This window comes from Styela clava, chromosome 11, assembly GCF_964204865.1.
Source record: "Styela clava chromosome 11, kaStyClav1.hap1.2, whole genome shotgun sequence".
Lineage (NCBI taxonomy): Eukaryota > Metazoa > Chordata > Ascidiacea > Stolidobranchia > Styelidae > Styela > Styela clava.
In genome coordinates, this window is record NC_135260.1 from 14226720 (window position 1) to 14254716 (window position 27997).

Below are 27997 nucleotides of genomic sequence, written 5' to 3' on the forward strand. Positions count from 1 at the left end.
ATTGGAATACAATTGTGGAACTCACAATAAAATCGAATACCGTTAATAGTCGTAATAATGTAACATTAATTTTTTCGGTATCGAACTTTGATAAACAATTCGAATTCAGTTATAACAATGGATTGAGCAACCCTAATTTAAGGAAGTACGGCAGATATTTACAATAATGCAGTACTGATAGATAAACGGTTATGATATTTCTTCTGCTTTTCCCATAAATTATTACGATTAAAAGCAAGATTGCGTCCGTGCGTGCTGACTTGATTCGTATATAATATTACATTATTTAGAATTTGAATTTAACGATTAATTAGATAGAATAGGTACAATCTTTCATTGATTACGAAACTGATGATATATCCATCTTACGTTAGACTTCAGATAATAATGACGAGGGAAGATATTGGGTGCGTTTCAAGTATTTGCTTAAAATGATTTTATGCTTTTGGAACAATATATTTGTCGATATTATCCTTCCTCTTAATAGGTTTAAAGGTACTCCCTACTCACTCGTACCGTGTATAATAAATTTGATGAACGTTACGCATTCAGAAATATGAAATTATAGCAAAACCGGAAGTCCAATACTTTTAGTGATCTCTATTTTCAACACCGGATCCGAGATAATGTGACAAATTAACAACAACTTCGTGAGCAAAGTATAATTTATAACTTATTTAACCTGACAGTAGCGAAACTTCACCCATTATATACTAATATCTAACGAAACATAGCTGTGCCAACGAACCTTGCTACGCTATTATGGTTTTTAAAATCCGCACGCCACAAGTAAACCACTAATTATCAAGAAGACGAAACAGATTTCAATAGATAGTAAATTTTGACTATCAGAGAACATTATTGTTCTCATCAAGTACAAAAATTGATATTAGTTGTCAAACTGATTACAAATTACTGCTATTCTAAAACACAATATAAAAGCCTTTTAACGTGTGCACATATCAATGTTTTCCCTCAATTTTCTTTCCATATAATTAAATTTAAATGTCAATTTCTCATTGGTATCGTATAATTATATTTCTTTCGTAAAATCGAGACATAACATTCCTTTATTAAATAAAGCCATCTGCGTCACAGAGTCACAAACTATCGTCTAGGAAATACCGAACCTTATGGGAGTGCAAATTAAACTGAAGCTGAGCCAACAATTCATATATTTGTTGAAGGCGAAAAGACGGATATTTACGACCCTTTGGTCACATTGTCGTGTTTATCGAGAAATAAAATTGCTTTAACATCGATCGAGTTGGCATCCTGTAACCTCAGCGCAGCCTAATTTTGTTTTTCATTGTTCTATTTTATTGCTTCGAGAGGCATACAAGATTTGAAGGGATGTCGAATTAATCCAACTTAATTGAATTCATAATTTTTGCTGCAATCATTTTCAAATTTGCATAAATTTTTTTATGCACCTTTACAGGATATTATCTCCATATACCGACAAACTTATACTTTATTGTATTAAGTTCGTGAAATTGCGTGCGACCTTGTTACAGCTGCTATTTTCACTTATTACACGTTGACTTTTAACCTTGCTTTGAGCCCTATAAAAGAATGATATTAGGTCTGCTACTAAGCAACAATATCTCTTAGTTTTGTATGATACTATCATATCATACATTCAGCCCGAACATGGCTCCTTTCGAGAAACCACTCAAGAATAAAAAACTTTTCTATGTTAAAAAAAAACTTCAAAATCCAGCTTTACAGGCTAAATTGAGAAAAACAATGAAATGAGCATGACCATCCCTCGTGATCTTCAAACTGCGATTCTAAAATAATTTGATCGGCGCTTTTCAAAATATTTGTGAATACGTTCAATATTTATAAACTTCTACCCGAGCTATAACGAGGTATAAACTCCTGTTAAATTTAGCAGTATGTTTGGGTACGGTCGATTTCATTATCTTTACTAAACTGTTCACAAACCTACTAATAATAGGGCGATCAACCGTCTGTATGAGAAAAATTCTCGGTTTGAAATTTCCTGTCTTTCAAATGAAAAGAGAAATACTTGACGAACATCGCCAAGTTTCTATAGTACGGAAAATGAGGAAATCATTCATGTCATCCGACTGTCTGTAAAATTCGTGCGAGGCGTGAACGATATTCGTTCGCTTATTGCCCAGTGATATTTGTGTCGATTTGATAACACACATAAACAAATCATTGGCAATAAAACTAAAGTACAACTCACTATTCTACGATCTGGAATATTTTTATAACTGTTCAGAACTGTGTACAATTTTGGTTCATTTGCTCCACCAAGTCACAAAAACATTGTATAGATAAAAGCTTATACTGCCAACTTTGATTGATTTTATAGCGGTTATATGAACTGCACACAATGTTCCGTACCCGCAAGAATAAAGTTCAATAAAAATTTTGAGCAATACTAGACACCTGTAATAGATCACAACGACTTATAATCCAGCTTAATTTAATGATGAAGCGACCATACCGATTTAAATCACGCTATATAATTGCACTGATTTTACTCCAAGTTAAGAAAAAAAGGCAATAAAATCTTTTTTGTGCTCCAATTATTCACGTGCTGTGATGGGAGGTGTTGCGTGAGAATTTGTAGTACACGAATTGACTGTTTATATTAAAATTATAATTCGACTGTATGTGCACACAGCGTTTGAAAATCCATTTTAAAGCATGGGCCAAGATAAATTGCGTCATATTTCCAGTTTCAATTAACTTTTGGTTATTATAAAGAGGCTATAATTTTCTTCTTTCTGTAGTTTTAGGCCACAGTGGCGTCTAATTAAGATATTATTAAGAAGTTGAAAACGAACCACGATCAAACCAAACCGGAACTTTTAGTCAATTGCCCAAGCCGTGGAGGTTTTAACATCACTTCAACTCAATACCAAAACAACATTCGATTTCCTCAGTTTCCCATTCTATGGTTGTTGACTATGGCCATGTTCGTTGTGAGTCACTCAATGGGCAGAATAATGCTCAATAAAGAAATAATGATCAATTATGTTTAGTAGCAGCAATAAAAGACCGAGTACTAAATGGTTGGTTATGAAACCAGGCTAGCCGTTTAAAATTTGGAAGGTCAATTTTGTCTCGTTGCATTGTATCATATTGATAACATATTGTTTTATTTTTGGCTTGTCCTCAATTTTCCCGCCGCTTTACAGCTTTTCGCCGTAACTATAGTGCCGAGCAATTTCAAATTCACGGGGAATCCACAGAGCCCTATATTTTTTTGTTTTTGTTCAATTCATAAGAACACATTTTACGACGTATTAGAACACTGTCGATCTTGTTCAGTAAATTCGGTGCTCAGCTAAGACCTCACTGATACCGATTCACGACATTTGTATCCCCATATATTTGAACATCGTTTGACTTAATAACACAGCGAGTTTTTCCAGCAGTTATAGTAGCAGGAACAGCTGAATCGCTTTTGCTGCAATGTCAATATTACACGATAATATACGGCATTATCTTGTATTTGTATGTAGTCTAAATAAAATGTTAATTAAACTGAATAATACAAAATATAATAAGAACTTTAGTTTACATTCTTACAAGCGTGAGGCGTGTGCATTTAGTAAGCTGTAGATATGCAAATGTATATGAAAACCTATGCACAGTACTTAAAAAAAAATTTATGGAAAATAACAATATATATATGTGATAAATTTTCTTGAGTTACAACTCCAAGTTTTTGTTCTGGGAAGCTGAATACATTTTTGATTTAGATGAATCACAATTGCCATTTTTGAGATTATCACACTTGTTAATGTTCGAACTTTTTTGGGAATTATTTGGAGGTTCTTTTCCTCTTGCCAGAGCCATCATTGTGTCTGAAGTATTGTCGTCTGGTACCGCCGCCATGTCTGACTCTTCGTAACTGTGGTTACTAGGGACTCTAAACGCTACTGTCGGACAGCCCTCAACATTATCGCAAATGAGTTTCTGTAGACTTGCTGTTTTAACTATATTGAATCCTACATCACCCCCGAACGTCACCGGTTTCCACCATCCTGGAGATCCAAGTGGACTACCGTAAAGACCTGAAATATACCAAGTTCAAAATATCATATAGGCATTATTTATGTATGCTAGTCGAGAACAAAAAACGACACCGAGGATGGCATCGGTGACCGAATAGACAAGAAGTTTGCATACAGTTAGAAAGGTTGGATTAAGTTAAACTTGCTTTCACGCAACAACTTATTTTTATCAAATTTCAAGCACTTACCTTTAAGAGAATACGGTGATCCCATTTCTGTCAATGTTTCGCCAAAAAGTTGCTTTTTTCTTCTTTTCTCCGTCATTAGGCCGAGATATAATTCCAATGCATCAATATCACCATAGAGTTCTTTTAATTCCGCTGCCATTTCTTTTTCGCCTGTGCAAGAATTGAATTTGTTAACAATCAACCATGCGTCTATGTTTCTCGATCAGAGAATGAATAATTAATACAAGCGATGCCTAAACTAGGCATGGCTTTATCACGTTCGTGTCTATTCTTGTGAGACATGTATGTGGACAAAACAAATTAACACATATTCGGAAAATAAGAATTATTAGTGATAAATACAATTTTAGAGATGGATTGTTTATTTCTTAACTATTTAATACCACTTGATGTTCTTGCCTGTAAAATCTTCGAATGTTGTGTACGGCTTCAATCCAATTTTTTTCCTATAATTATTGAAGGATTGTAGTCGCATACTTCGTCCATCTTTTATAGCCTGTACTGCAACCGCTAACGTTCCTGACCCCTGATTTTTTCCTCCTGCCACCTAAATAAAACAATTTTGAAACGTTAAATAATGACAAATTTAGATCTATTCTAATTTGGTTTTTCAGTTGGTCTAATTGGAGAAGATTTATGTTTTTCCTGAGAAATGAGCAATATTCAGAAATATATAAAAATAAATAAACTCAGTGAAAATCGGGTTTGATCGGTAGCAGGATTCCCTCTAGCGGATTGCACCAAAGAAACAAGTACATTCTCTACATTCTACAAAACAGGGGTGCGGCATACGCCACGATCCGGCACGCGGAACCTATTTACATGACCCGTAAGAGGTCTGGTATCTCAGGCGTGTTTTAATTGTTACGGCACCATCGGTGTTTTCAACGTTGTGTTGCGCGATAACGTCACACTGCAGTGAAAATTCGTCGGATAAGGGTTCAATAACACAAAACTTGTCTGTATTGGTTGGTATTATGTTGTAATTGTCCTGTGTTGGGAGAAAATTAAAATGTCTACCAAAAAACAAGGAATGGTCACAATGAATGGCGGTAGTTCAATACTCCGTGGAGTCTAGACTCTAGAATATATACTCCTTTGTTCAATGCAATCAAAATGTGGTTAGCGTAATTTGTCAAAGCAAGCGATACTATTGTGGACAATAAAATACTTTGCGTTCATCGAAAAGTGTCTCAGCAGATGAAATATTGATGTATCTTTCTCATTTTACAGTGACTCGCCGAATGGACGATCTCTCGTTAAATTTCAAAGTAGAAAAACATTATAGGTAATTGTTGATCACAAAGGAGCCTATCACAGATTTGCATATTTTTTACACAAGCTAAAAATATATATATGGGTATTACACCACTCAAATGATACATATAAAAAGAAATCTCCATTTCGGTATCGTTTATGCTGCTGTGAGCAGTTCATTCTAAAACTGACGCTGTGTAAGACACAATCCGCGAGTAAGATCAAAGTTGTGCTAGCTCAACTTTTAGCTGCTAAGAAATAATGAGGCGTTCGATGGTCCGGCTCTTAGAGTCGCCATATTTTTTTGTTTTGGCTCATTGCAATAAATCATTGCTCGTTCCTGCTCTATAAATTATAGGATACGTTTAAAGATGTTCGTTATATATAATTTTTCGGCATATTTGTTCATGGATAAAAATATTTTATTCGTTGACAATCCTTTTTAGGCAATAGCGCGCCAAAGGACATTGCGAAAATTATAATGGGAAATTGGGATAAATTAGAATGATGAGAAAAAATTAAGGATCTGTGTTCCAAGCAATAATCAATTTCCTAACATTTTGAACAAAGCTACTAGTCTGCTACAGGCGACATTAGGGCAAAATATTTTCATTTACCTGTCCAGCAAATTGAGTGTTCAAATCTTGAAATGTCCTCTGTAAACCAGCGTCAATTATTGGTCCCGGATTGAACAGTAGTTCTTTGATTTTGTAGGTTTTGTCTTCCAAACTGCATAAAAAACAATTGTAACTATCAACAATAGCTTACTTAATTTACCAGGATCTTAATCTAAAACGGAGCACTTGACAAGATTCACTGACTGTGGCGCATCTGAACATATAGCTCTTGCTATTATTGTTAGGAACGTCGAGTGAAAACACTACAGTCCGAAAAAGTAACTTTCCACACATAATTAATAAACCTGATTCGGAGAGTCTCATACTGTAGTAATATGTCAGATACGGATTATTTTTAGTGTCTTGACACTATTATACCATTATCTATGCACAACTAGAGATGTACTGATACCACTTTTGTCGCCGATACCGATACCGATCCGATACCAGCTAAAAAAGCCGATACCGATATGCCGATACTACAGAAAGACCGATATTACCGATATTCCGATACCGATACTATGTAAATATTACTTAATTAGGTGTGCTGTGTAGGGCAGACGGGTTAAAACAATGGTCTTTGAGCGTTGTTCATAGTACACATTATTTCAGATCGAAATAAAGATATATCACATAATATGAAATTAATGTTTGGTGTTTGCTTTAACTGATTAAGATACACTGTACAGTAACGCTAGTAATCTCGGTGTTCAATTAGAAAACTCATAAGCCGGGATGTCCAATTTGAATTTAATGTTAATATCGCGACCTTCGAATATCGTTATTCGTGTTTAAAAGAATATCGAATATCACCCACACATTCTAGAGCCGCCGTCCTACGTTCAAATTAAAAGCATTTTTCAAATATTTTATTTCGTGGCTAATCGTAATCGTCGACGCAATAAGTCAAAGCCAACATGAAAGAATATCAATCAGCACCGACCAAAAGAAGGCCTACATATAACCGTCGAGGATGTTTTTTTACTTTACTATTTTATATTATTATGCAATTGCCATCATATATTTTGAGACAGTCTAGGACTCTAGGCCCTCTGGGGCTAGGCGGTCATGTCAATATATCTATAAAGAAATTGTGTAGTTAAACAAAATTAATATCTGCGTAGATGGATAATTGTGTCGGAATTTAGTTTATCGATTTCGTCGGACTAAATGACATTCGTACTTGACGACAAACAGTCAGAATTTATACCCGTGTCAAAAGTCCATGTGCCGTTAATAAGGACCCCAATTCCACTGTATGATTTAAAACTGGGCGCCTAATTGCTTTTTGTTATGTGCCGTGTTGATATATATCTTCATAATTACTATGTAATATTAAAAATGTCAATATAAAAATTTGACAGCGAAAATAGCTAAAAATACGTGAATCCTATTCTCTCGCGGGGGTAGGGACATGTATGGCTCATAGCTTACGATCTCTCCAGACAAAAAATAAATTAAAAAGTGGTATTCCAACTTATCTTTTAAAACATTCTGGACCATATCAAAAAGGTAAATATATCGGAAATATCGGCCTTAATCTAACCGATACCGATACATGGCCGATACCGAAAAAATGGCCGATATTGCCGATACCGATACCCGATACATCGGTACATCTCTAGTTGCACAACACCGCGCATATGCGTTTCTCAAAATTTCAATAAAAACGGCTATTGCTGTGATGTTAATATTGACACCTATACGTGTAGCACGAAGCTACTAAACCTTTTATGTAAAATTATGTCAATGTATACAATGAGGAACATTTTGGAATGACATTCAGAAAAAATTCCAATTCCAGTTAAAATACATCTCACTTACACAACATTATCTGGCATCAGTGCATGCCAGTGGTATAAACTATGGAATTCAATGTGGATTTGATTATGATGAGACATTCCTTCGTTCATTAAAATATCTGGATCATACAATAGTTGAAAATGGAATCCACTCAAGTGTTGAACGTAGTCTTCAATAATAATTTTTATTGTTTCTCCTGGTAATCAAAAAATGTAAAGCATGAAATAAACATTTTACTTTACATTTTGTGTAAGATGTTTATAACGTTAAAAATGATAAATAGTATTATCTTAAATACATCAGTGACCAGCAATCCCGAACTAAGTCACGTGGAGTCTCAAGTATTAATATCCAGCTATTTTGATGTCGACTTCACTTGAGTATATATTTAGAAATTGGAATAATGAATATTCGTGAAACATTGGCATTAAAAGTGATTGATTACCAGATAAAACAGTTCCGTGACGATTCAATCAAAATTCCCACAAAAAATATTTTCACAAACTAATTTAACAGTGATCATAGAGCACTGTGAGAGCCTTTGTGTGATTGGAGGATAATTTTGTCGTATGAGTGCAGGAGTACGTCATGCTACTTGCTGTGTAAATTCATAACATTTAATGTCTTATAAAACAGCCATTAAAAACTAGCGGTAATTATTAGACTTGGGTATACCTGTAATGATTAGTCTTGTTGTTTGAAAGAGTCTTTCATCGTCCCACTCTGGGTGTTCAACTTTGAGTATGTCACACACTCGATTATGCTCTCTGAATAACATAATAACAAACGAAAAATAACATTTTAATAATAGATAACTTAGCCGAATATACCCGATTGATTTTCTATGTTGGGGTTGCCACCAAGATATGGTTTTCCGAATCATCAAATTGAGTCGAGTCATAATACTTTCGCGTGTCACAGTGATACAAAACGCTGTTTCCTGATGGTACTGATAAACAAACAACTTGAGTCACTGTACAAATTTTAACGCGGGTCAGCTTACTTTCATCAACGGAGTCGAGTAGATTCCCACCACTAAATTGACTTGAGCGAAGCTGAGTTTATAATATTTATAATATTTCACTATTTTGCGAAACCTGGCAACGCTAGCCGCTGCCTAACCACGTCAAATATCGAGATAAACAAAATCACTCAAACTCACCTTATCCACAGTGTTGAATACAGTAGGAAAGTTGGCATCGCTGCGAACCCTTTATGACCAAATGCCAAACGATGTTCTTTTTTAATAAACTGCGATCCAGCCATTCTTAAACCTTCAGTATCTTCAAGTCGGGGCGGAAACGCTTCTCCGTTGAAGATAGAGACTTTCATTTTACCATCTTGGTGGGATCGCAATGCATGTTGCCGCTGATCGGTATCACCATAAATGTGGGATATATCGACCTAAATTATTAAAAAAAATGTCATACGCTTGTTAGGTAGACGTGATAAAGCAGAAGAAAGCTATGTATTTTATAACAACGCACGGTGACTATAAATAATAAGCCACAAGGCTTTAATTAGGACTTAGTATGATTTACCGATTAATCAGATAACAAAATGTGTATGTGATACAGGCCTAAGTTCTATCGGTAAATGTTGCATTAAGTATTATTGCTTGAGCCTCCAAAGGTTTCGATATTTTCAGCGCCAGCGATTGCACGAACCCATTTACTCATAATTTGTTCATATGTCGTAGCCTTGCTATACGTTTTGGAACTATTTGCCTTGTTTTATAGGATCTATCATGACTGAGCAACATAAATTCCATTTAGATCAGTATCGTCAAAAACAAATTTTGTATCTTTGAAAGCTTTGTAATAGTAATTGTCAAATGCATAAACTCATTGGTATTGAGACGTCTTTCAATCTGGTAGCATTTGGTTGGTTGTTTACATTTTAGCGACGTCCAAAACGTATAATTAAGATAAACTTACGTAATGACTTCCCCACTGAAAAGGGATTCCTTTACTAAAATCCGTTTTGAAATATTGGTGATTGAAATGTTGAGCAAAGAACGGAAATAATACATTTGTATTTCTTGGACACGGAAGGAATTTTCGTCGCAATAAAAACTTCTTTGCAAGGAGTTCTGGGTTTGGAAGTTCTTTTTTCCCTGCAAAATAAAAATGTTATGCAAACTTGCTGTATTGTTTAGCATTGATATGAAATTTATATCATGGCACAGTAGTGATGGTACAGGTACATGATACAGATATGATTCATACTTTACAGAAAGCTCGGCTACCCGAAAGCTCGGTAAGGCCATTTAACCATTTCAATTTTTCAAATGATTCTCGTCCCATCGATAACAAAGCTGTACCTATTAACGAGTATAACAGATACGTTGGTAACCATTATGTTTTAGAGTTAGACGATGTCTTTTAATATAGAATTTACAATTCAACCTTGGGAGCAGTCTGACTTGGATGGATAATCTATCGGTTCGATTGGAGACAGTCCAATTTCGTACATCCCAGATGACTGAACGACGTTGAACTGAACTTACCCTTTACACCCATTGGAGTCGGGCAGTTTTTTGGAACAGGATGCAGTGTTCGTGCATAAACCGATTTGTTGGTGTATGTATCCCATGTTGTATAATCATCCCAACCGATGTAGGCCGTTGGTTCATCAACAATGGACATACGCACTGAAATATAGCAAGAGAACACAAAGTTAGAAACTAATTATAAATAATAAACAGAATGACACGGTCTAAATCACGGCTGAGTAAGGTTTTTGGATCAGTGGCCGAAAAAATTTGCCCAACCGGCCCTGGGGCATGTAAATTCGATGTAAAAAGTAACATTTTATGAACAGTATTTACAGTGTTTAATTCGATCATTGATTACTGATTTATTTGGTTTCTATACCATTTCTACAAAATATCACGCGTTATAAATTTGTGCTATTTGTGGTTGCTTGGCTAGAAATCACCAACCAGCCTGCTGATTCTTATCGTTAAATGGCGAAATGTTTTCTTCGAACAAGTTTATTGCTGAATGTTTTCTACACGGGATTGTTTTCGTTGAAGCTGAGATTGAATTAAACACCGCAAATCAGACTAAAATATACCGCAACAATTTCACGCTTGGCAAAATATTTTACGCTTTGGCTGTATATATAGTTTTATATTGAATCCATCGATTCTTATCAAGTTTTACTACGATTTTTAGTGCTGAAAGAATCAGCGAATTGTTCTATTTTTCCTATATATGTGAAATTACAATTTGCATAGCAGCTGATGCTATGGATTTATCACTCGAAATGGCATTTTGCAAGTTAACTCAATGGTAAAGAAGACATAATTGTTTATTATAAATACATTTGAATCGAATATTTTTATTCTGAAATTTATATTCGGAATTTTTTACAAAAAACATTTTATTGGTATAGCTAAAACTAACGTACACGCACGTAGATAAAATTAATTGTTTTTGGATATTCCCTATAACATAGCAATATATTTTAGATATGCGAATCCTTTAGTCGGCCGTCCGCCTCACAGCGAAATGCTGCGGTTCCTTCTTGTTCGCGCAAAACAAACAAGGGAAACGCTTCATAAAATTCAGGAAGATTTGAATGAATAAAAACGATCGATCGGCCAAAAAATAGTTATTTTATTTGAATTATATACTTTAACTTGTGATGAATATAATAGATATATATTTATTTCTTCTTATATTCCCCGCAAAGTCGTTACCCGCCATATTTGTAAGTCAAAAATTCCTAATTGGGTCCTGATTCCTTACAAACTTATGCCCAAATCATATCCACAAGGAACGCTAACCAGAACCGAAAGACAAATCAAAATTTAAATAGAAGACGAACTATACGCCCACCCGGAATGGTAGAGAATCCTGAGAAACATGTGTACTCTGGTGATAAATATAAAGCGATCTGGTCAGGCAGAGGTTTTAATATCCAAATTGCCCAACATGGAGAGGTAAATAGAATGTGGTATACCACACACTCGTGGTTGTGATGGTAATCGAATGTCTAACTGTTAGTCAGGATTGATATGAACGGGTTTTCAAAATTAAATTAAATGCACAACCGGATTTCATATATCGGAAACCCAAGCTCCTCCTGCTTTAGCATTTCCATTAGGTAATGCATATGCTTCCGATTGAAGCTCAATAATTTTAGTCAAACGTGTTTAAATTTCAGTGTAAGTTAATGGGAAAACAACATAAATCATGGTGAAAATGATGTTAAGTTAATGAATAATTAAGTTTGAAATTACCTTTCAAAACAAGTCTCATCACTGCTTTCTTAAGCCAGTCCGTTTTATTCACAATATACCATAAATACTTGTAGTTTGTGACCAAATGTTGTAAAGTATCTCTTGATGGTTTGAAAAACTTTTTGATTCTGGTTGAAAATTCCGCTAGTAAAATGTAAAGAACAAAGTAGGTAAGAGATACTGATGGTTAAATAAAAAAAGTATGGCCAGGTAGAAATCAAAACGTACCAGTTTCACAATGCCTTCCATAATATCCTGTTCTTGTGCATTCGCAAATATAATCATCAAATCCCTTTGTGTAACATATTCCGTTATTTTGGCAGGGGAACGAACAACATGGGTTATCTGTTAAAAGTTTCATTAATTATTAGCCTGAGAATTGAAACTATCAAATGATAAAAATGTACATATTTAGGCAGTTTTGTTACTGTATAAATAGTATTCCACAAAGTCTGGAGAAATTTAAATGAATAAAATATTTAAAAAAAGATTTTTCAAACATTTCAAGGTTTTAAAAAGTTTGACAATAATGGACAACAACAAGAAAATAGTAAAAAAAATTAAAAGAATATTCCCCTTTTACGTACAGAGACTCAAAATATTGTTTAATTAATTTCGTTTTCAAAAACTTGGTCTATTCAAAAAATATCACGCGTTATAAATTTGTGCTATTTGTGATTGCTTTGCTATAAATCACCACCATGCAAAACCTAATTCTTTTTGTTATAATCATACGCTAATTAGATCGTTAAACGTCGAAATGTTTTCTTCAAAATGGAACATGTTGATTGTTGAATATTTTCTACACGGGACTGTTTTAATTGAAGTTGAGACTGAATTAAACACCGTAAATTAGACTAAAATACCGTAACAAAATGGGTAAGAAATAATGATGATTAAATTAAAAAACATAGCCAGGTAAAGCAAAACTCAAAAAAGATTTTTTTTTCCATATAAACCCACGAAATTCAAAATATGATAAAAAAAAATAAATATGTACACAGTTATGCACCGACAAAAAGAAAGAATGAGAAAAGAAGTTTCATATGGGTGTCGCCGTTGTTTACGCGGCACAATTTAAAAGCCAAATCGACTACTGACATATTTCACGTTAATGTCCAAATTTCCAACCGTGCGGAGAAGCCACAGGTTAGGTTAATGGGAAGGCCATCACAAGTCAAATATTTTTACCCAATTGTCGCTTGTCAATATAACTTCATTTTAATGACTTTCCCTTGGTACAATTCTCCTTCACCTATTGCTCTTTTCGTGACAGTGTTGACTTGTATTAAGTCAAGTCTCACGTTAATCGTATATACGAATAGCTATAACAACGCCAATGGTCGCCACCAACCCTTCTATTCGCACGACTTAATTTTGGTTGGAAGCTTGGAACCTCAATTTAAACAAACTACATATATAAAATATAATTTGGCTGTTGTAAAGCTTTTCAGCCATGTTAAAATGATGACCTTCACTGGCGCCAAAACGGGGGCTCACGTCACAATGCCGCAATTGAGAATGTTTATTCAATCATAGTTAAAATATTTTTCAATTGCATTCCGTTTTTTATATTTAATCAGAGTACAGCAAAAACATCTATCACCGAGAATGTATTTCACACGAAAGGCATATTCCGACTTAAATGACTACTGACTGATAATTATTAGACCATGAGCGGATAAGTGTCATTGAATATTGTCAGTCATAGAAACCCAGTTTTCAGTTAGCTTGATATTTCGCTGCGGAATCACAACAAAATTTCAGGATAATCTACATGTAGTCACCAAGAAATCAAAGAATAATTAAATAATGTGACATATTTGCTTTTGTGTTATTCAGTTTCAAAATAGGGAATCGGTTCATCCCACGAAAAGCACAATAAATTGCATAATCATTCAAAAATCGTACTGAAATGTTGAAAACAAACATGATATACTCACATTGAATTTTGTTTGATTTACAGCTACGTATTGCAACTATTTCCAATATGAGCATGAAAAATACTGAAAAATAAAATATAAAATTTAAATAGGACAGTTCATCTAGATGTCCAAAAGTAAAAATTGTGTCTTCAGACTATCATCAAAAGTTAAAAGTTATTTATTTACAAACGGTCAATAGCTAATATCTGGGAATCTTATACGAGCTCTCTGATATTTTGGAATATATTTTCTGGTCACCCCATGCTGGGCCGCCGCAACACTAAACAAAATGTCGTATCACGTTCTTCACCGCTCACCACTTTTGACATGATAATAGTTGAAAAGTTACAAAATTAGGAATGTTTAACAGAGGAAGACACCAAAAGCCCCACAATCCCTTTAACCATGACCACTTAAGTCTTGTACAAGCGGCGAGATGATCGTTTTGTCACTCTTCTATGTAGCAACCACAAAGCCGGCACTTTCGTCATTGTCCGCAAACGTAAATTGCCCTTTTTATGTATACTTTTTAAACTTTTAATAATTATTTCTCGACTGCTATCCCAAATTTCATGATTCATCGTATATGTTACGGGAAATACAGAATCATGTGTTCATAAAGCCTCATATGACGATAACATTTTGCATGGATTTCAACATAGTTCGTAAACTGTTTTATTTGTTTGATATTTAGCACTTTGGATGTATTAGATCCATATCATTGTATCGAATCGCCTAAATAGGACTCGCGAAGATTGCGAAGTTCGTCAAGTTAGGAGATGCATATTGATACAACCTCATATTAACAAATTGATTTGCGAATGTCACTAACGCGACACATTTTGTCGTCAAATCGGAAATCATTAGTCGTAACTGAAGATTGATTTACGAATATTAATTTCCGGCAATGTGTCACACTCTTCCAACACCCTGTATTTAAAAACAAAAACTCATATACCCTTTATTATTTTACAACATTTGAGCATGAAATTATTGGCAGTGGATAAGGTTAGAATCAGAAATCATGAAATTTCGCGTACAAACTGCAGAAATCGAACGACATATTTTGGAACTTATCTTAATTAGCCATTTTCGGGCATAGTTTATTTTATGAGAAGCAACAGTCGTTTAGCACTATTCCATGGCGATAGCCGCTGGCTACCTATACTGAGCCAATTATAAGTTTATTGAAAATGTATAACGAAGAAATGTCACGTGTATTGTAATAGGTAATCGATCCAAATATACTGGAAGCCGATTATGAATCATGGGATCAAAAAGTAGGAATTATTTGACTTGAACATGTTTTGGGTATGAACAATAAAGACATGCCGTCGGAGCTTATATATGGTTTATATATTACTGATTAACATATTGGGAATATTTGACATTTTCTGGCGAATTAATCGTCTTTCCGACCTATTTGACTGACCTGCCGACTAGAATGTCAAACGATTTCCCTTTTTATAAGTACTTGTCTTCAAATTTAAAGTAATTATGACAATTGAAAGCGATAATTAATAGCAAACGCGCGACTGCACTAAGTACTTTGAAGAAGAAAATTACATATTCATACAATGATATTATAACGTCTACTTATATCCTATGAAATGTAGATGTTGTCATGTCGTTTCTAAACTGCGATAGTATTTCACTCAGTAAACCATAAAACGCTAATTTAGGTTGAACAACTTTTCAAATAAAATACGACTTGCAATACAATGTTTATAAAACTGATAAACCATACCTGCTTTCGTGATAGCCATATTATCGTGCAGCAAAGTCGATCCTTGTCAAAATCGTTTGATTATCTTTTTCTGAAGAAGAAACCCCCAAACTAGTAGCTATGTAGTATCTCAATAGTCTATGAATTTAATGAGATGCGTTAGTTTATAAGTAGCCCAAACAGGTGACGATTCGGCGAAAGTTTCAAAATTTAGAGAATTCTCACTACCCCTTCACCACTTTAAAGACTTCATGCGTGGGTTCATTCGCATTAAAATTACAGTAGGATGCGTGAATCATAGAAAAACTAAGGCTCAGTTCTGAACTACATTTTTGTACAATTCATGGTAGTTGGGGCGTAACGTTTTTACGTACGCATACGTAATACGTGATCCTTACGCAGACAATGCGTAAGTTTGTAACCGGTAACATAATTATATGGCAGGCCTAATTTTTTATAAAAAACACCTTGGGAAGGATATCGTATTCGTACGCAAAATAGAAACGTCTGAACATGAGAACACAGCCCGAACAAAATATTTGGGTGTGTCGTGAAAACAATTTGATGAAAGCACTTAAAAAAATCGGAAGTTCCTCCTTAACTTTCTAAATCTGTTCTTCAATTTATAATTCTTTTGGCCTGAAATGCGTCGCCATAGAAGGCCAGCACTATTTATATTCATGATGACAAACTCAAACCATGTGTTGCAAATGGAAACGCGTAACCAAGTATTCACTAGCCCGTCAATCTCGCATCTACGTCTATCGTACCCTTTCTTTCAAACCTCTTCAGCTTCCAATTCTTTGAAGCAAACGAACAACGCGTGATTCACAATTTTTTTTTTTCATTTCAGAAATAACCCCGTTATGGGTACAAAGATTCAATTATGTTGTTAACATTTCTGACCAGATTTGATGGAAAACAGATTTGTAATAAACCTTAATAATATAGGCCGAGTTTGTTGAAAAGCTTTTCGGTAAAACGGCATTGACATCCGTTTTCACAACATTTTTATGAAATTCGCAAAACGATAAAATATTCACGCAAGATTGTGAATAATGGAATCTTGGTATTCAATCCAAAACCTCATATAGCCATTAGAATTTTTAAAATAATGGCTTAGAAAAACTGCATTTTACCGTTTAAAATTGTAGATAATTTGTGTTGAATTTTTTTCAGTCTTGTCTCGTAGTTTATAACTCTGTTGGATGTTGGATTTTTTTTTCTATTCGCTTTCTCGTAAAATAATAATTAATTATCTGTTAATAAATCTGAAACGCATACCTGAATGGCGTATGGCGACTGAACATCGACGCAAAATTAAATATACTATTCTATTATTTTCTAAAAATCAGTTTATACACTGGAAAGCTGTTTTTGCAATATGCTCAGTGAATAAAAAAGTCTTCAAACTTTTTGAAATAGCCTATGACTCTTGATGAACGAAATAATTTCGAGGGACTACTATAAACCGTATATCTATAGCTGTTCGTGAATTTATAGGAAAGGGTATGTTTTGCAGGATACGGTTTAGTTGATATTCGTGTTTCCTCTAAACCAAAGTATAGTAAACAAATTGATCATTGATGATAACGCAATGATATATGTCCGTGAGTCAATGACAAGGAGCTGTAAGCAATAGCCAATTTCAATATAATTCGTCACGCTAATAACCGAATTGCGTAAGTCATTTTTAGCAGTTTTGTGAAAAACGTAAAAAACTTCCTAATGATATTGTTATGCCATTGAGAGTCAATAATTTGCCATGGTTCAATTTTTTGATGGTAGCCGGATTTAAGTCAATTTGTATGACGCAGTTAAGTGACGTCATAATGGCGCACTGTGACTCAGGCAGAAATGTGTCTATGACTTGGGGACATACGCAATTTTGCAACTTTACTATATGCACCAGTCCTGAAAACTAAACATTCCACAAACGAATGTAATTCTCAGTATCTACAATGTCCAATCCCCAAAATATCTAATCAGTTTCGATTACATTATTTTTTATGTTTAAAAATATATATTTCATCAATATAACACGTTCTGCACACCCACCAAAATAAGATTAAGATTAAATATAAAGAATAAAACAGCAATGCATCCAATATAAAAGCCAACCAAGGCGAATTGGACTCGGACAGTGAATATCACAAGTGCACGCCTTCCCATACTGTAGTATAAATTCAAATTAATACGCGCTAAGCTAGAATCCGAAATGCAAAAACTCGAAAAAACTTCGCCAAGGTTATTTTGCCTTCGTGACGTCACAATAATTCTGCGGTAACAATGATAATTCATTATGACGAAACAATTGCACAAATGTACATGTCATACTAAACCTCCTTTTTTATGGGTTTTGGAATTCTTAAAATAAAACAGACAGGTGCGCAGCATTACATAAATACCTATTTTATAAAAAACTCAAAATCGCCAAAAATGACTTACGAATTCGGTTATTAGCGTGACGATATATTTTTTGATAAAATAAGGTCATAGCAGAGTACCAAGAATTAACCAAAAATGATTAAAACCGGAAGCATTATTGCGACCCAACTTAAGTATCATAAAGTTTTTATTTCAATTTGCAATTATATGCAAAAAATTGTGTCTGATAATGAATTTATGAAAAATCACAGCGATATACACGCATTCGAGACATTCTGATCACATACCCAAATGTGCAAAATTAAATTTCGGAAATTCTGCTGTCTTTAGATGTTAATTTTAACTAGTCATACATAAACTTCTACCGAAGTTGAGAATATGTCATTTTCCACTCAATACTTAGAGTCATCTTGAGTTCATAAAGTATGACCAAATGTTCTGGGGACAAACGCAGATGCTTAACAAACCACCACTACTGAAATTCCTCCATTCATCAGAACATCCCTCTTTACATAGAGAGTTAAACAACCCACTTTGTCCATATTTTGAGAAACAATGTGACTAATACTAGGTTAAAATCAAGTAAACGGAGTACCGACTCCTGTTCCTAGCAAAAATTGTGTTCCATGTAAAAAAAAAAAGGTTATGTAAATGATAAACATTTACTTTTGAAACTTGAAAATAAAAATAAAGTCATTTAGCAAAAAATAAATATATAAATAAAAATGAAAATACCTATGTTTACATGGGAAATACTTTTCATGATTTTGCTTTGTTATTTCCGTGTAATGCTTAACGGATTACTCCTATCATTCATGATCTCGTTTATTTTTGGCGGGAACTTGAAGAATAGTTAATCATTCAAATCGAATACGAGACTTTACCTGCTACTGTAGTAGTGTGTAAGCCCATTCCGAGAATATCGTGTCATTGTAATTCACTTTTATTCGGGTAATGTTAATTATATTTTGTAAGGAATACCACTCTATTTGTCTTGTACTTCGTTCACTAAAGCGACTTTATACCTGGTGGCCACGAAGCAATTCAAGGGAGTGGAATAGTTGTAATAAAATGAACTTACAACATGTAGCAAAAACATAAATAAAATCATAATATCGGGTTTATCGAGTGATTTCACTATCTTTCATTGGTTATTTTAATCATACTCCAGGTTGAAGTAGATGTGAACATAAAGTGATGAGCATAATACCCATTCGTGATATGTACGAGACTGTATCATTGCCAATGCTGGACACGCGATAATGAATATTGATGATGTCTGCATAAATTTGGAAATCTTGTAGACAGACGCTCCATTCAAACCCGTGCCAAACTTCTGTCATTTTCAAAAAAATCTGGTTGAAAATTTGATGAGATTATTTATTATATATACATCAAGGGTGGATTCGTAACAAAATTTCAGCCACGCCTGGGACAAAAGAATATTTTTAATAAAAGTTTTATTTATTTTATAGTTCCCGGAGTCGAATTGTTCATTCCCAATCGCGCTGTTAGAATTATTTTTATCGGCTTCCCTGTTTGTCTTTCTACTGGCTTAAAAAAAATTTAAATTAGAATCGAGCATCGAGCATTGTTTTAAATGCAACGAAGATAATCGATTTTTGGCAAGGCAATTATTACGATAATTCAGAGATTTTAGGAACTTCTGCATACGCAGAGCAATCAAAAATAGCTTGTTAGCTTAACGATGTGCCTTTTTCTTTGGAAACAATCCTCATTGGCATTGGTGTTGGATTGATAAAACTAATTGGATTTGTACTGGTTTGAAAAAAATTACTTGGCAAAGTATATTTTAAGTTTTTTTAAACATTTCAATTGGCTATTTTAGTATATCGTCCATTTTAGAAACTAGCTAAAATCAATTGAATGCAAATAGACCAATACGATAAAAGACGTACAATTCAGAACAGCATTATTAAATTGTATATATTTATGCCATGTCAAATTATATTAGACTACGGCATTCATAACATTGAAAACATTGTGCAATGCGATAACATTAATTATAAAATGGATATGATATACCAGATGCAATTCATTTCCTTGTTTCATAAATAATTTCCGCAAACTATGCTACCATGTCGAATATTTATAATAAATTAGCATCAACCCATTTAATTTGAATTGACTAATCTTTGATTTATGATGAACAACAAAAATATTATTCACTATTATCATGCTGTTGTGAACGTTGACTCAGAGAGATGTACGAAAAAATCGTGAATAAGTTGTTCTTCTATGACATCATAGCAGATAGCTAAGCTCACAGAATTCAGACTTGATAAATTGAGGAGAATAAATATTTGGTCTTTTCTGTTTATATAAAAAAGGCTCAATTGTATTTTTAAGCTTTCATTCATATAAAGTCGAGCAAACAGTTTCCGATTCAACCGGTAGCGGCGCCATATAATATGAATTCCACATTGGTCATTGTGATTTAGTGCCACCTTACGTGTTATATCCAGTGATGAGCTGGAAAAATCGTAACAACCGGAACGCACCTAATTCGCAAAAATGTAATATATTTACAACAAGACGCGGACAGAATGATTTGACTGTCCTAAGATAGAGTCGAAGAACTGCAATGAAATATGGAGAAATTATCTGAAATATGTCTGTGTAGAATTACAAGAATATTTATAGCAATTCAATACAAATGTTATTTTTAGAAAGGTATAAGATGAATTTCCATGGGATTAAAGGTCGGGGAAATATCTTTTACACGTTACTTTTGTACTAATTATTTGCGCGATGTGATGTAAGAATTACGAATTATATTGTAACAAAACATAAATTAATCACTAGTTTAACCAGAGAAACTAGACTTTTTGTACCATAATTTAATTTTAACAACAGGAACGCAAATGCAATAAAATGTCCAACAACCGGAACGCCGTTCCGGTGCGTTCCGGCTACAGCTCACCACTGGTTATATCTGATGTACAGCTATTTTCACTTTAGATAATTGATATTGTCTGGCTCGATATCATTTTTTGCCGGTACTTCGGAAATGCAGTGAGCGCTAGTTTTTACATATTTTAAGCACTTTGCAGAAGTTCGCTGGTTATATAACTCCTTTTTACAAGATTTTGTTGTATTAATGGCCTGATTATTTATCCCCTTTAACCAATTCGACATTACAAAACCCGAATTTATAACTGAAAAATGCTTGTAGAATTAACCAACTACCTAGTAGTCTCAAATACTAGTCTCAAATATAAATAGATAAAATTGACATGTTGAATATTACCAGAATTTTTATTATTATTACTGAAATCATTATTTTCATCAAATTTCGATAGAATATTTACCAATTATATTGGGTTGGTGTAAAAAAAATGACCAAGAAATGTCGAACCCTGAAGTTGACTCCTGTGTTTCAGTTGCTGTTTGTGTATAATTGTGTTCGGAGAAAAGGTTGAATCACGTCACGAAATTAAAAATTCTTCACAGCACACCCCATTGGCACACCAGGGAGTGGGAGAAGGGAGTTGAGGGTCATGCCCCACGCCTAATTTTCAACATTTATTCAAAATGCAATTTTGCGGCATTTACAATGAGACATTAATTTCAAAATTTGTCTCCCCAACCCCCCACTAAAAAAAATTTGGGCTGTCTACGCTCTTGCCTTATCCTGACCAGCTCGAACAACGGCTATGGCGTGAAAAATAACAACACAATAAAACACCATGGTTGTTTATTAGCACTCAAATTAATCGCAAACGATCCGAACAAGCTAGAAAAAAAATGCGTTTTACATAGTTTTGCTATGTAATAGTATAAATGGCGCTTACGCAATCAAAAATCACTATCCTCGTTACAGTGTAGCGAATGTGGGATGTAACTATGGATTTTAATGTTATTTAACCGCTTTATATTAATAATATGTGAATTTAATGAATAGGTCAGTGCCCTATTTTCCCTGATTATAGTTTTCATGTTTTGTGTTAATTACTTATTTAGATTTCAACCGTATAACTGGTATTATTACTTAAGTGTATATTTTAATATATTTGTTTAGATTCAATTCGATCGTGCAACTTTAAAATATACGAATATTTGGCATTACAATAAATTGTGTGCCTATTGACCTCTGAGGACTATAATAAAACGGGAGCAAGAACACGCAGATATAGGGACACTCAATTCCCTATACCAAATTGCCAAGTATTACAAGAGATGAAAAATATCAAGACGAAACTGGTTATCATTTTTTTCAGGTGAGTATCTATGCGCCTTCAATATTTTTCTGTTCAAGTTTTCACATCATATACGAGGAAACATTAGTATTATGTGGTTATCCATGTAAGAAATAAGAGCTGTCATGATTATATTGTAGTTCAATGGATGTAAACAAATAATCCTTTTAGTATAATAAACGTATTTCGTCCACATGTATCGATTACAACAAAAAATGCACAAAGACTCTTTCTTACAGACCAAATTTAAATTTTAGACTTTTTCCGAGTGTTGTCCTCGGATATTTTATTGGAATGCATTTCCGTGCAGATTGGTGCGGAAGCCGCTTGAGACAAAGAAGTTGGAACGAAATTGAAGAACACTTACAATCAGTCAAACTTAAACCCCAAATATATCAGAGAACCCGTCTAAGTCAAACCAAAGGATTAATATATATTGGTAAGATCAATGCAAAGGGTATAATAATTCTCATTTATTTTGACGCATTGAAAACTTAAAAATTTCCTAAGTTACATATTAAGGCATTCAGTCTAAAATATCGAAAACTATGATTGGACGGGACTGAAAGCGCGGACTTAAAATCATAAATGTGTAATAATTCATAAAGTACTAAATTTGGAGACATTGTCAATACTGCTATCTGAAAAATAGGGGCAATTGTCCTCCTAGCGATATAGACAGTATATTACAATATATAATATTTTGAATAATGTTATTGGACACGAAGTTGTCACACCACAGAACGTTTTGTTATTATTATTATGTTGTTGTCATTGTTGAAAACAAATCGATTTTATCTTAAACTGCTAGTAACAAGAGCAATTGCTTCAAATTATTCAGTAGGTAAAGATTGTATCTTTCACTCAAAGGTTATTGCTTCATTTATTTCAAAAATTTCTGTGGACTCTGAGGGATTTAATTTTTGTGCGCGATGACGTCATCCAAATTAAAAATTGCGCACCTTATGGCGATTCCGCGTTAGTAGACAGGCGAAGTCGTAACTCGTAAGGACACGGTACCGTTAGTCTGCTGTGGCAGATTGCATACCCGTACTACTTCGTTTTGGCCTTTATGTCCATATATTTGAGCAATGCTCTCTTGTTTTAGTTTCTCATAATAAATTATTTTATTTAAAGATTTGAATTTTTCTAAATTGATGTAGTTAGAGAGTAATTAATACTCAATGTTTTTCAGTAGCCAACTTCAACAAAATACACGGCATTCATAACTTGCATTGCCGTCAGGAAGCATAAAAAGCTATATAGGCATAATTAGCATAATAAAATCAAATATAATAGTTATCCTTGCATACTCGTATTATCAACCAATGTTCTCTCATGTTTTCATACTTTGTATTCGCGTTTGTTCACCAGGTATATTATCAATGGAAAAGCATAGAAATACTCGAATACCAGCTATAACAGATACTTGGGGTCGGAAACATAAAAAATATCACAAAATTGAATTTTTTACTGGGAACAATGGCACGGCCAACAATCCGCGCCTCGGTGAAGTTATCCCTTTGGATGATGACATAAAACTTATACAGCTACCCGGTACAGCTGATATTTCATATCCACCACAAAAGAAAAGTTTCGCGATGCTGAAATTCATTTATGATAATCATTTAAACGAGTAAGTAATAGTATTCTGTTTAAAACAACGGGAATTTGCATAGACTATAGAGAAATTTGCATCTGGGAAAGGCCAACATAATGCAATCACAATTGTCACCAGCACGACATTCGTTAAATATTTGATTAATTTATTTTATTGACTTTTGTGTTTCACATTAATACGGAAATATAAGTGCGAAACTATTTATATGTACTAGGTCTAGGCTAAGTGATTTAACCGTTTGTAATCTTGAGCATGTAATATTGATACGCACTTCAATGCAAGGAGATTGAACAGACATGGTTTGTCACTGCACTACCCTGAATCACAACTGTTAGAATTCGTAGATCGAAGCCCACTTGTTTATTTTTATATCACACTTTTTCTGTGTGGGGGTATATTTAGAATTTGGTGTTCATTTACGACTTACGAGACATGTATGACTGAATTTATTTATACTGCAGCTGCTTTTCAAATACTAGTTAAAAACGTGATCTCTCCAGGTCGGCACACAATTTATTTCCTTATTGACTTTTATATAATTTATAGTTTTGAATGGTTTGTGCGAGCTGATGACGATAGTTACATAAAAGTTGACAAACTCGTGAAATTGTTAAGCAGGGTTAATTCTTCAAAACCATATTACATTGGACGACCAAAACAAGGAAAACCGATCGATTCTATGAACCCTTTGGATATTTACTGTGTGGTAAATATAATATTTAAATATTAGAAAAAATCAAGAATTCACCTTCCTTTACACTTTGTTACGTCATTATTTTTTTACATGTTTATCTTTTTTCTTCCCTGTTCGTCTCTTTTTTCCATCTTTATTCCTTACCATTTTCTCCTTCATATACCTGATTTTGTCTTCTTGTTTGACATCAAGTGGACCTGTGGACCGTTTTGTTAACTTGCTGATGTTTGTATTCTTCTTCTTATTGTTGTTGTTATGCAAAATTGTTCCTTTTCTTAACTACCGGACCAATCGCTTTAAAATTTACACTAGGTAAAGATCGTTGTTGTTGGTAGGTCACTAGAAGGTTATTTATTCCAAAAATTTTTGTGGGCTCTTGGAATTCATTTTATACTTGTTTTGTGTGATGACGTCATCAAAATTATGCACCGCGTGGAGGTTCCGCGGTCGCATTCCAGCAATCTGGTGGTCAGTGAAGTCGGGAGTTTCTGTTAAGGAAGACTACCGGTACTGTAAAAGATTTGATACTACTACGCTTTGGCCTTCACGTCCTATTTGAGCATTGCTCTTTTGTTATGAACTGTTGTTTTACCACTGCTAAAACCACGATTTCGTTCAAACCTCCATTAGCTGTTGCAGTTTGCGATGACGGAATATTCCCAATGCATCTCAGCTGTTTTACACTTGGTACTGAAAACAGTTCCCATCTAAACTGCCTACCTGTCATGTCAATTAAATTGTCGTGGTCGATTGAATTTCAGGGTGGTAGCGGAATGCTATTCTCACGGAAACTATTGAATTTAATCGGTCCACATCTAGAATCATGTCTTAGTGAAATGTACTCCGGACACGAAGACGTAGAAATTGCACGATGTATAAGAAGGCATACGGGCATAGCCTGCTCTGACAGCAATGAATCGATGGATATGTTTTATCAAAATTATGGTGGAAAAAGTCGTAAGAATATTTATGGTCGAAATATTAGAAATATTTCGAGGAAAAACAGAAGTACGAAAATAATTGCTTTGTATAGATTTTCCGAGTTGCTGTGGTCCCTTCACATGGCGTTGACCAAAATTTTTAATTCTGGCCAAATGAACTATTGAAAGTAAGCCCATAATTAGACTAGATGTTGTATCAGACTTTAAGCCAATTTAAAATCATAAAAAAGATGAAACATTTTAGATAATCAGCGAAGCAAACTCGCGACATGCATGTAATACAATTAAATATCATATATATATCATATAATCCTATTAAAAGTATTTGCATATTCGAGATTGGATTGAAATAATTAACAAGCACTGCATCAATGACCTCATGAATTGAAAATGAATAGCAGAGGCTATTTGCTATATTTTAAATTACTATAAAATAGTTTATTCATGTCATTAAATTTTCTACCACTGTCACAGAAAGAAAAAGTAATATAATGTTTTTTGTTTTACAGCCAACGCAATATCATTCCATGCAAATAAAGACCCAAAATATCAATATAAACTTCATATTGGAGTATTGCAAGACCAAATCAGAACATTGTTGAAGACAATTACAAAATCTAGGGCTGCAGCATCATTCATAAATAGGCTACTTTGATGACGCGTTCATATCACTATCTGTCTTTCATCTGCTGTCAATTTTATTGTTAAGCACGTGTAATATACTATTTCCAGCATTTTGGATGATGGTTTCACACTGAATTGTAATTTATATATGATTCAATAATGTGGAAAATGGGTCGCAGACTTTGGCAATAACTGGCATGGATTCCACTTTGTAATTGGCTTGTATATGCAATTTCATTTCCATCGGGTTATTTCTAAAATTAACAGGTTAGAAATTCTCCCTGTTTTTTCACTGAAGCTTTAGCCAGATGACAACGTTTTTGTGGCTACGGTTTCATTCAATCATTCTAGAAAAATTTGTAATATAATTTGCCAAACTTGAGCAAACTTTTTTTCATAACAACAATAAGAAAAAAATGAGGATATCGGTCGGAGACCGAAGTCTTATCGATCGAAACTGCGGTTTCGATTCATGACTCTATAGTCACACCGCGTGTCCCATAACTAATTTTTTAATAAATCTCTAATTATACGACATAATTCATTCAAAATCAATAGGCTTCTGGTCGGAGATATGATGAATGCACATGCAAAATTCAACCACGCCTTCGTGAGATATCGCGTGCATCTAACAGACATACAAACAGACAAATACCTATCAACATACTTACCGATCTAAAGATCGATAAGTAACAAGAACAATAATAATAACAAAACGATTTATAATCCATTTCGTGACCAATAATGATTTGCCCATAGCGCCCTCCAATTTTTTTTAAAAGTTGTATTTCGCGCGATGTTTCAAAACTCATAGAAACGAGGCTAACACAAAGTAGCCTTCCAATCCACTCTTTCTAAAATCCTGTGTTTGCAACAGTAAAAGGAATGGAATAATTTAGTTTCCATGCTATATGGAATGATGCCACGTGCTAAAAGCATTCTATTCGTCAATCTAACCAGCAGGAATCATACTTCATTTGGAACTTTCTTTCTCTCTTTTGCGTAAAACGTCTTACTTGTACCTAAAACTAAACATAATACATTTTACCGTACTGGCAAACCAAAGTCACCAGAGTTCTTCAAGTCTGTTGGTGGCGACCAATAGTGGTATGACCGCAATGTATATATATACTGTATTTAAAAACAGTAAGTAACAATTTTACAAGCCAGATGATTTGCATTTTCCCACAAAACAAGATTTCACTTTTGTAAATATCTCTCCCACTATTTGAGAGCCTCGGTGTTCAATGAAGCAGCGAATTGCAAACGTAGCTGTCGATGAACCGTTAAAAATAAGTCGATATTTCCAAAAAAAAGCATTATGTCGACAGCAAATCAGGATTTAGTAATGTTAGTTGCGCAAAAGCCCTCACGCAGTTTTCATGGGTTTTGGTAAAAAATAGATTCAGGATAATCATCCGCGTTTTTTATTCACGCCGAGAAATGTTTTTGTGAAAAATTATTTGTCTCTACAATAAGAACCAAACGGTACGTGAGTTGGTCAGGTTGTTATCGAGTGGCTCAGGGTGCAATGTGATTAGATACGGAATAATAAACCATTTATTTCGACAGTATAGCAGTGTTTTAGAAATTAAGCTCTCGATCGGAGCGAATATGTGAAACTTGTAATAATAAGTGAGAAAATAAATTGAACACAATTGCTAACATTGGTTTATTTAGTGG

At 34.1% G+C, this 27997-nt stretch overlaps 2 protein-coding genes across 3 annotated transcripts; one reads left to right on the forward strand and one right to left on the reverse strand.

The window, feature by feature from the left end:
* Positions 1–3478: 3478 nt before the first annotated feature.
* Positions 3479–15964, reverse strand: LOC120348034 (prostaglandin G/H synthase 2-like). Its single transcript, XM_039418143.2, has 13 exons — positions 15848–15964; positions 14119–14181; positions 12404–12520; positions 12176–12319; positions 10436–10579; positions 9864–10042; positions 9089–9330; positions 8602–8693; positions 7948–8122; positions 6124–6235; positions 4649–4796; positions 4250–4399; positions 3479–4061 (listed from the first exon to the last, which is right to left on the reverse strand). The coding sequence occupies exons 1-13, from the start codon at positions 15864–15866 to the stop codon at positions 3697–3699; spliced, it is 1950 nt and encodes a 649-aa protein (XP_039274077.2). The 5' UTR covers positions 15867–15964; the 3' UTR covers positions 3479–3696.
* A 4558-nt stretch (positions 15965–20522) lies between these two features.
* On the forward strand, positions 20523–27992 carry LOC120347573 (chondroitin sulfate synthase 1-like). Of its 2 annotated transcripts, none has more exons than XM_078117867.1 (7): positions 20523–21250; positions 22257–22455; positions 22692–22873; positions 23809–24070; positions 24674–24761; positions 25511–25757; positions 26200–27992. In XM_078117867.1, exons 2-7 carry the CDS (start codon positions 22415–22417, stop codon positions 26343–26345), a joined length of 966 nt encoding a protein of 321 aa, XP_077973993.1. In that variant the 5' UTR covers positions 20523–21250; positions 22257–22414; the 3' UTR covers positions 26346–27992. The 2 variants fall into 2 exon arrangements, with proteins under 2 accessions (XP_077973993.1, XP_077973992.1); XM_078117866.1 differs by having other exon boundaries at positions 20526–21250; positions 24602–24761; positions 26200–27991.
* Positions 27993–27997: the final 5 nt, after the last annotated feature.

What these genes read in the sequence shown, in the direction of transcription:
- LOC120348034 (XM_039418143.2), bottom strand. An exon ending in TATTCAACACTGTGGATAAG is followed by an intron (nt 8,694 to 9,088) that starts GTGAGTTTGAGT and finishes TATGTTATTCAG; the next exon opens with AGAGCATAATCGAGTGTGTG. An exon ending in ATCACCGTATTCTCTTAAAG is followed by an intron (nt 4,062 to 4,249) that starts GTAAGTGCTTGA and finishes GGTATATTTCAG; the next exon opens with GTCTTTACGGTAGTCCACTT.
- LOC120347573 (XM_078117866.1), top strand. Translation starts at nt 22,415, where the DNA reads ATGAAAAATATCAAGACGAAACTGGTTATCATTTTTTTCAG. An exon ending in CAAAGGATTAATATATATTG is followed by an intron (nt 22,874 to 23,808) that starts GTAAGATCAATG and finishes TTTGTTCACCAG; the next exon opens with GTATATTATCAATGGAAAAG. An exon ending in TATGATAATCATTTAAACGA is followed by an intron (nt 24,071 to 24,601) that starts GTAAGTAATAGT and finishes TATAATTTATAG; the next exon opens with TTTTGAATGGTTTGTGCGAG.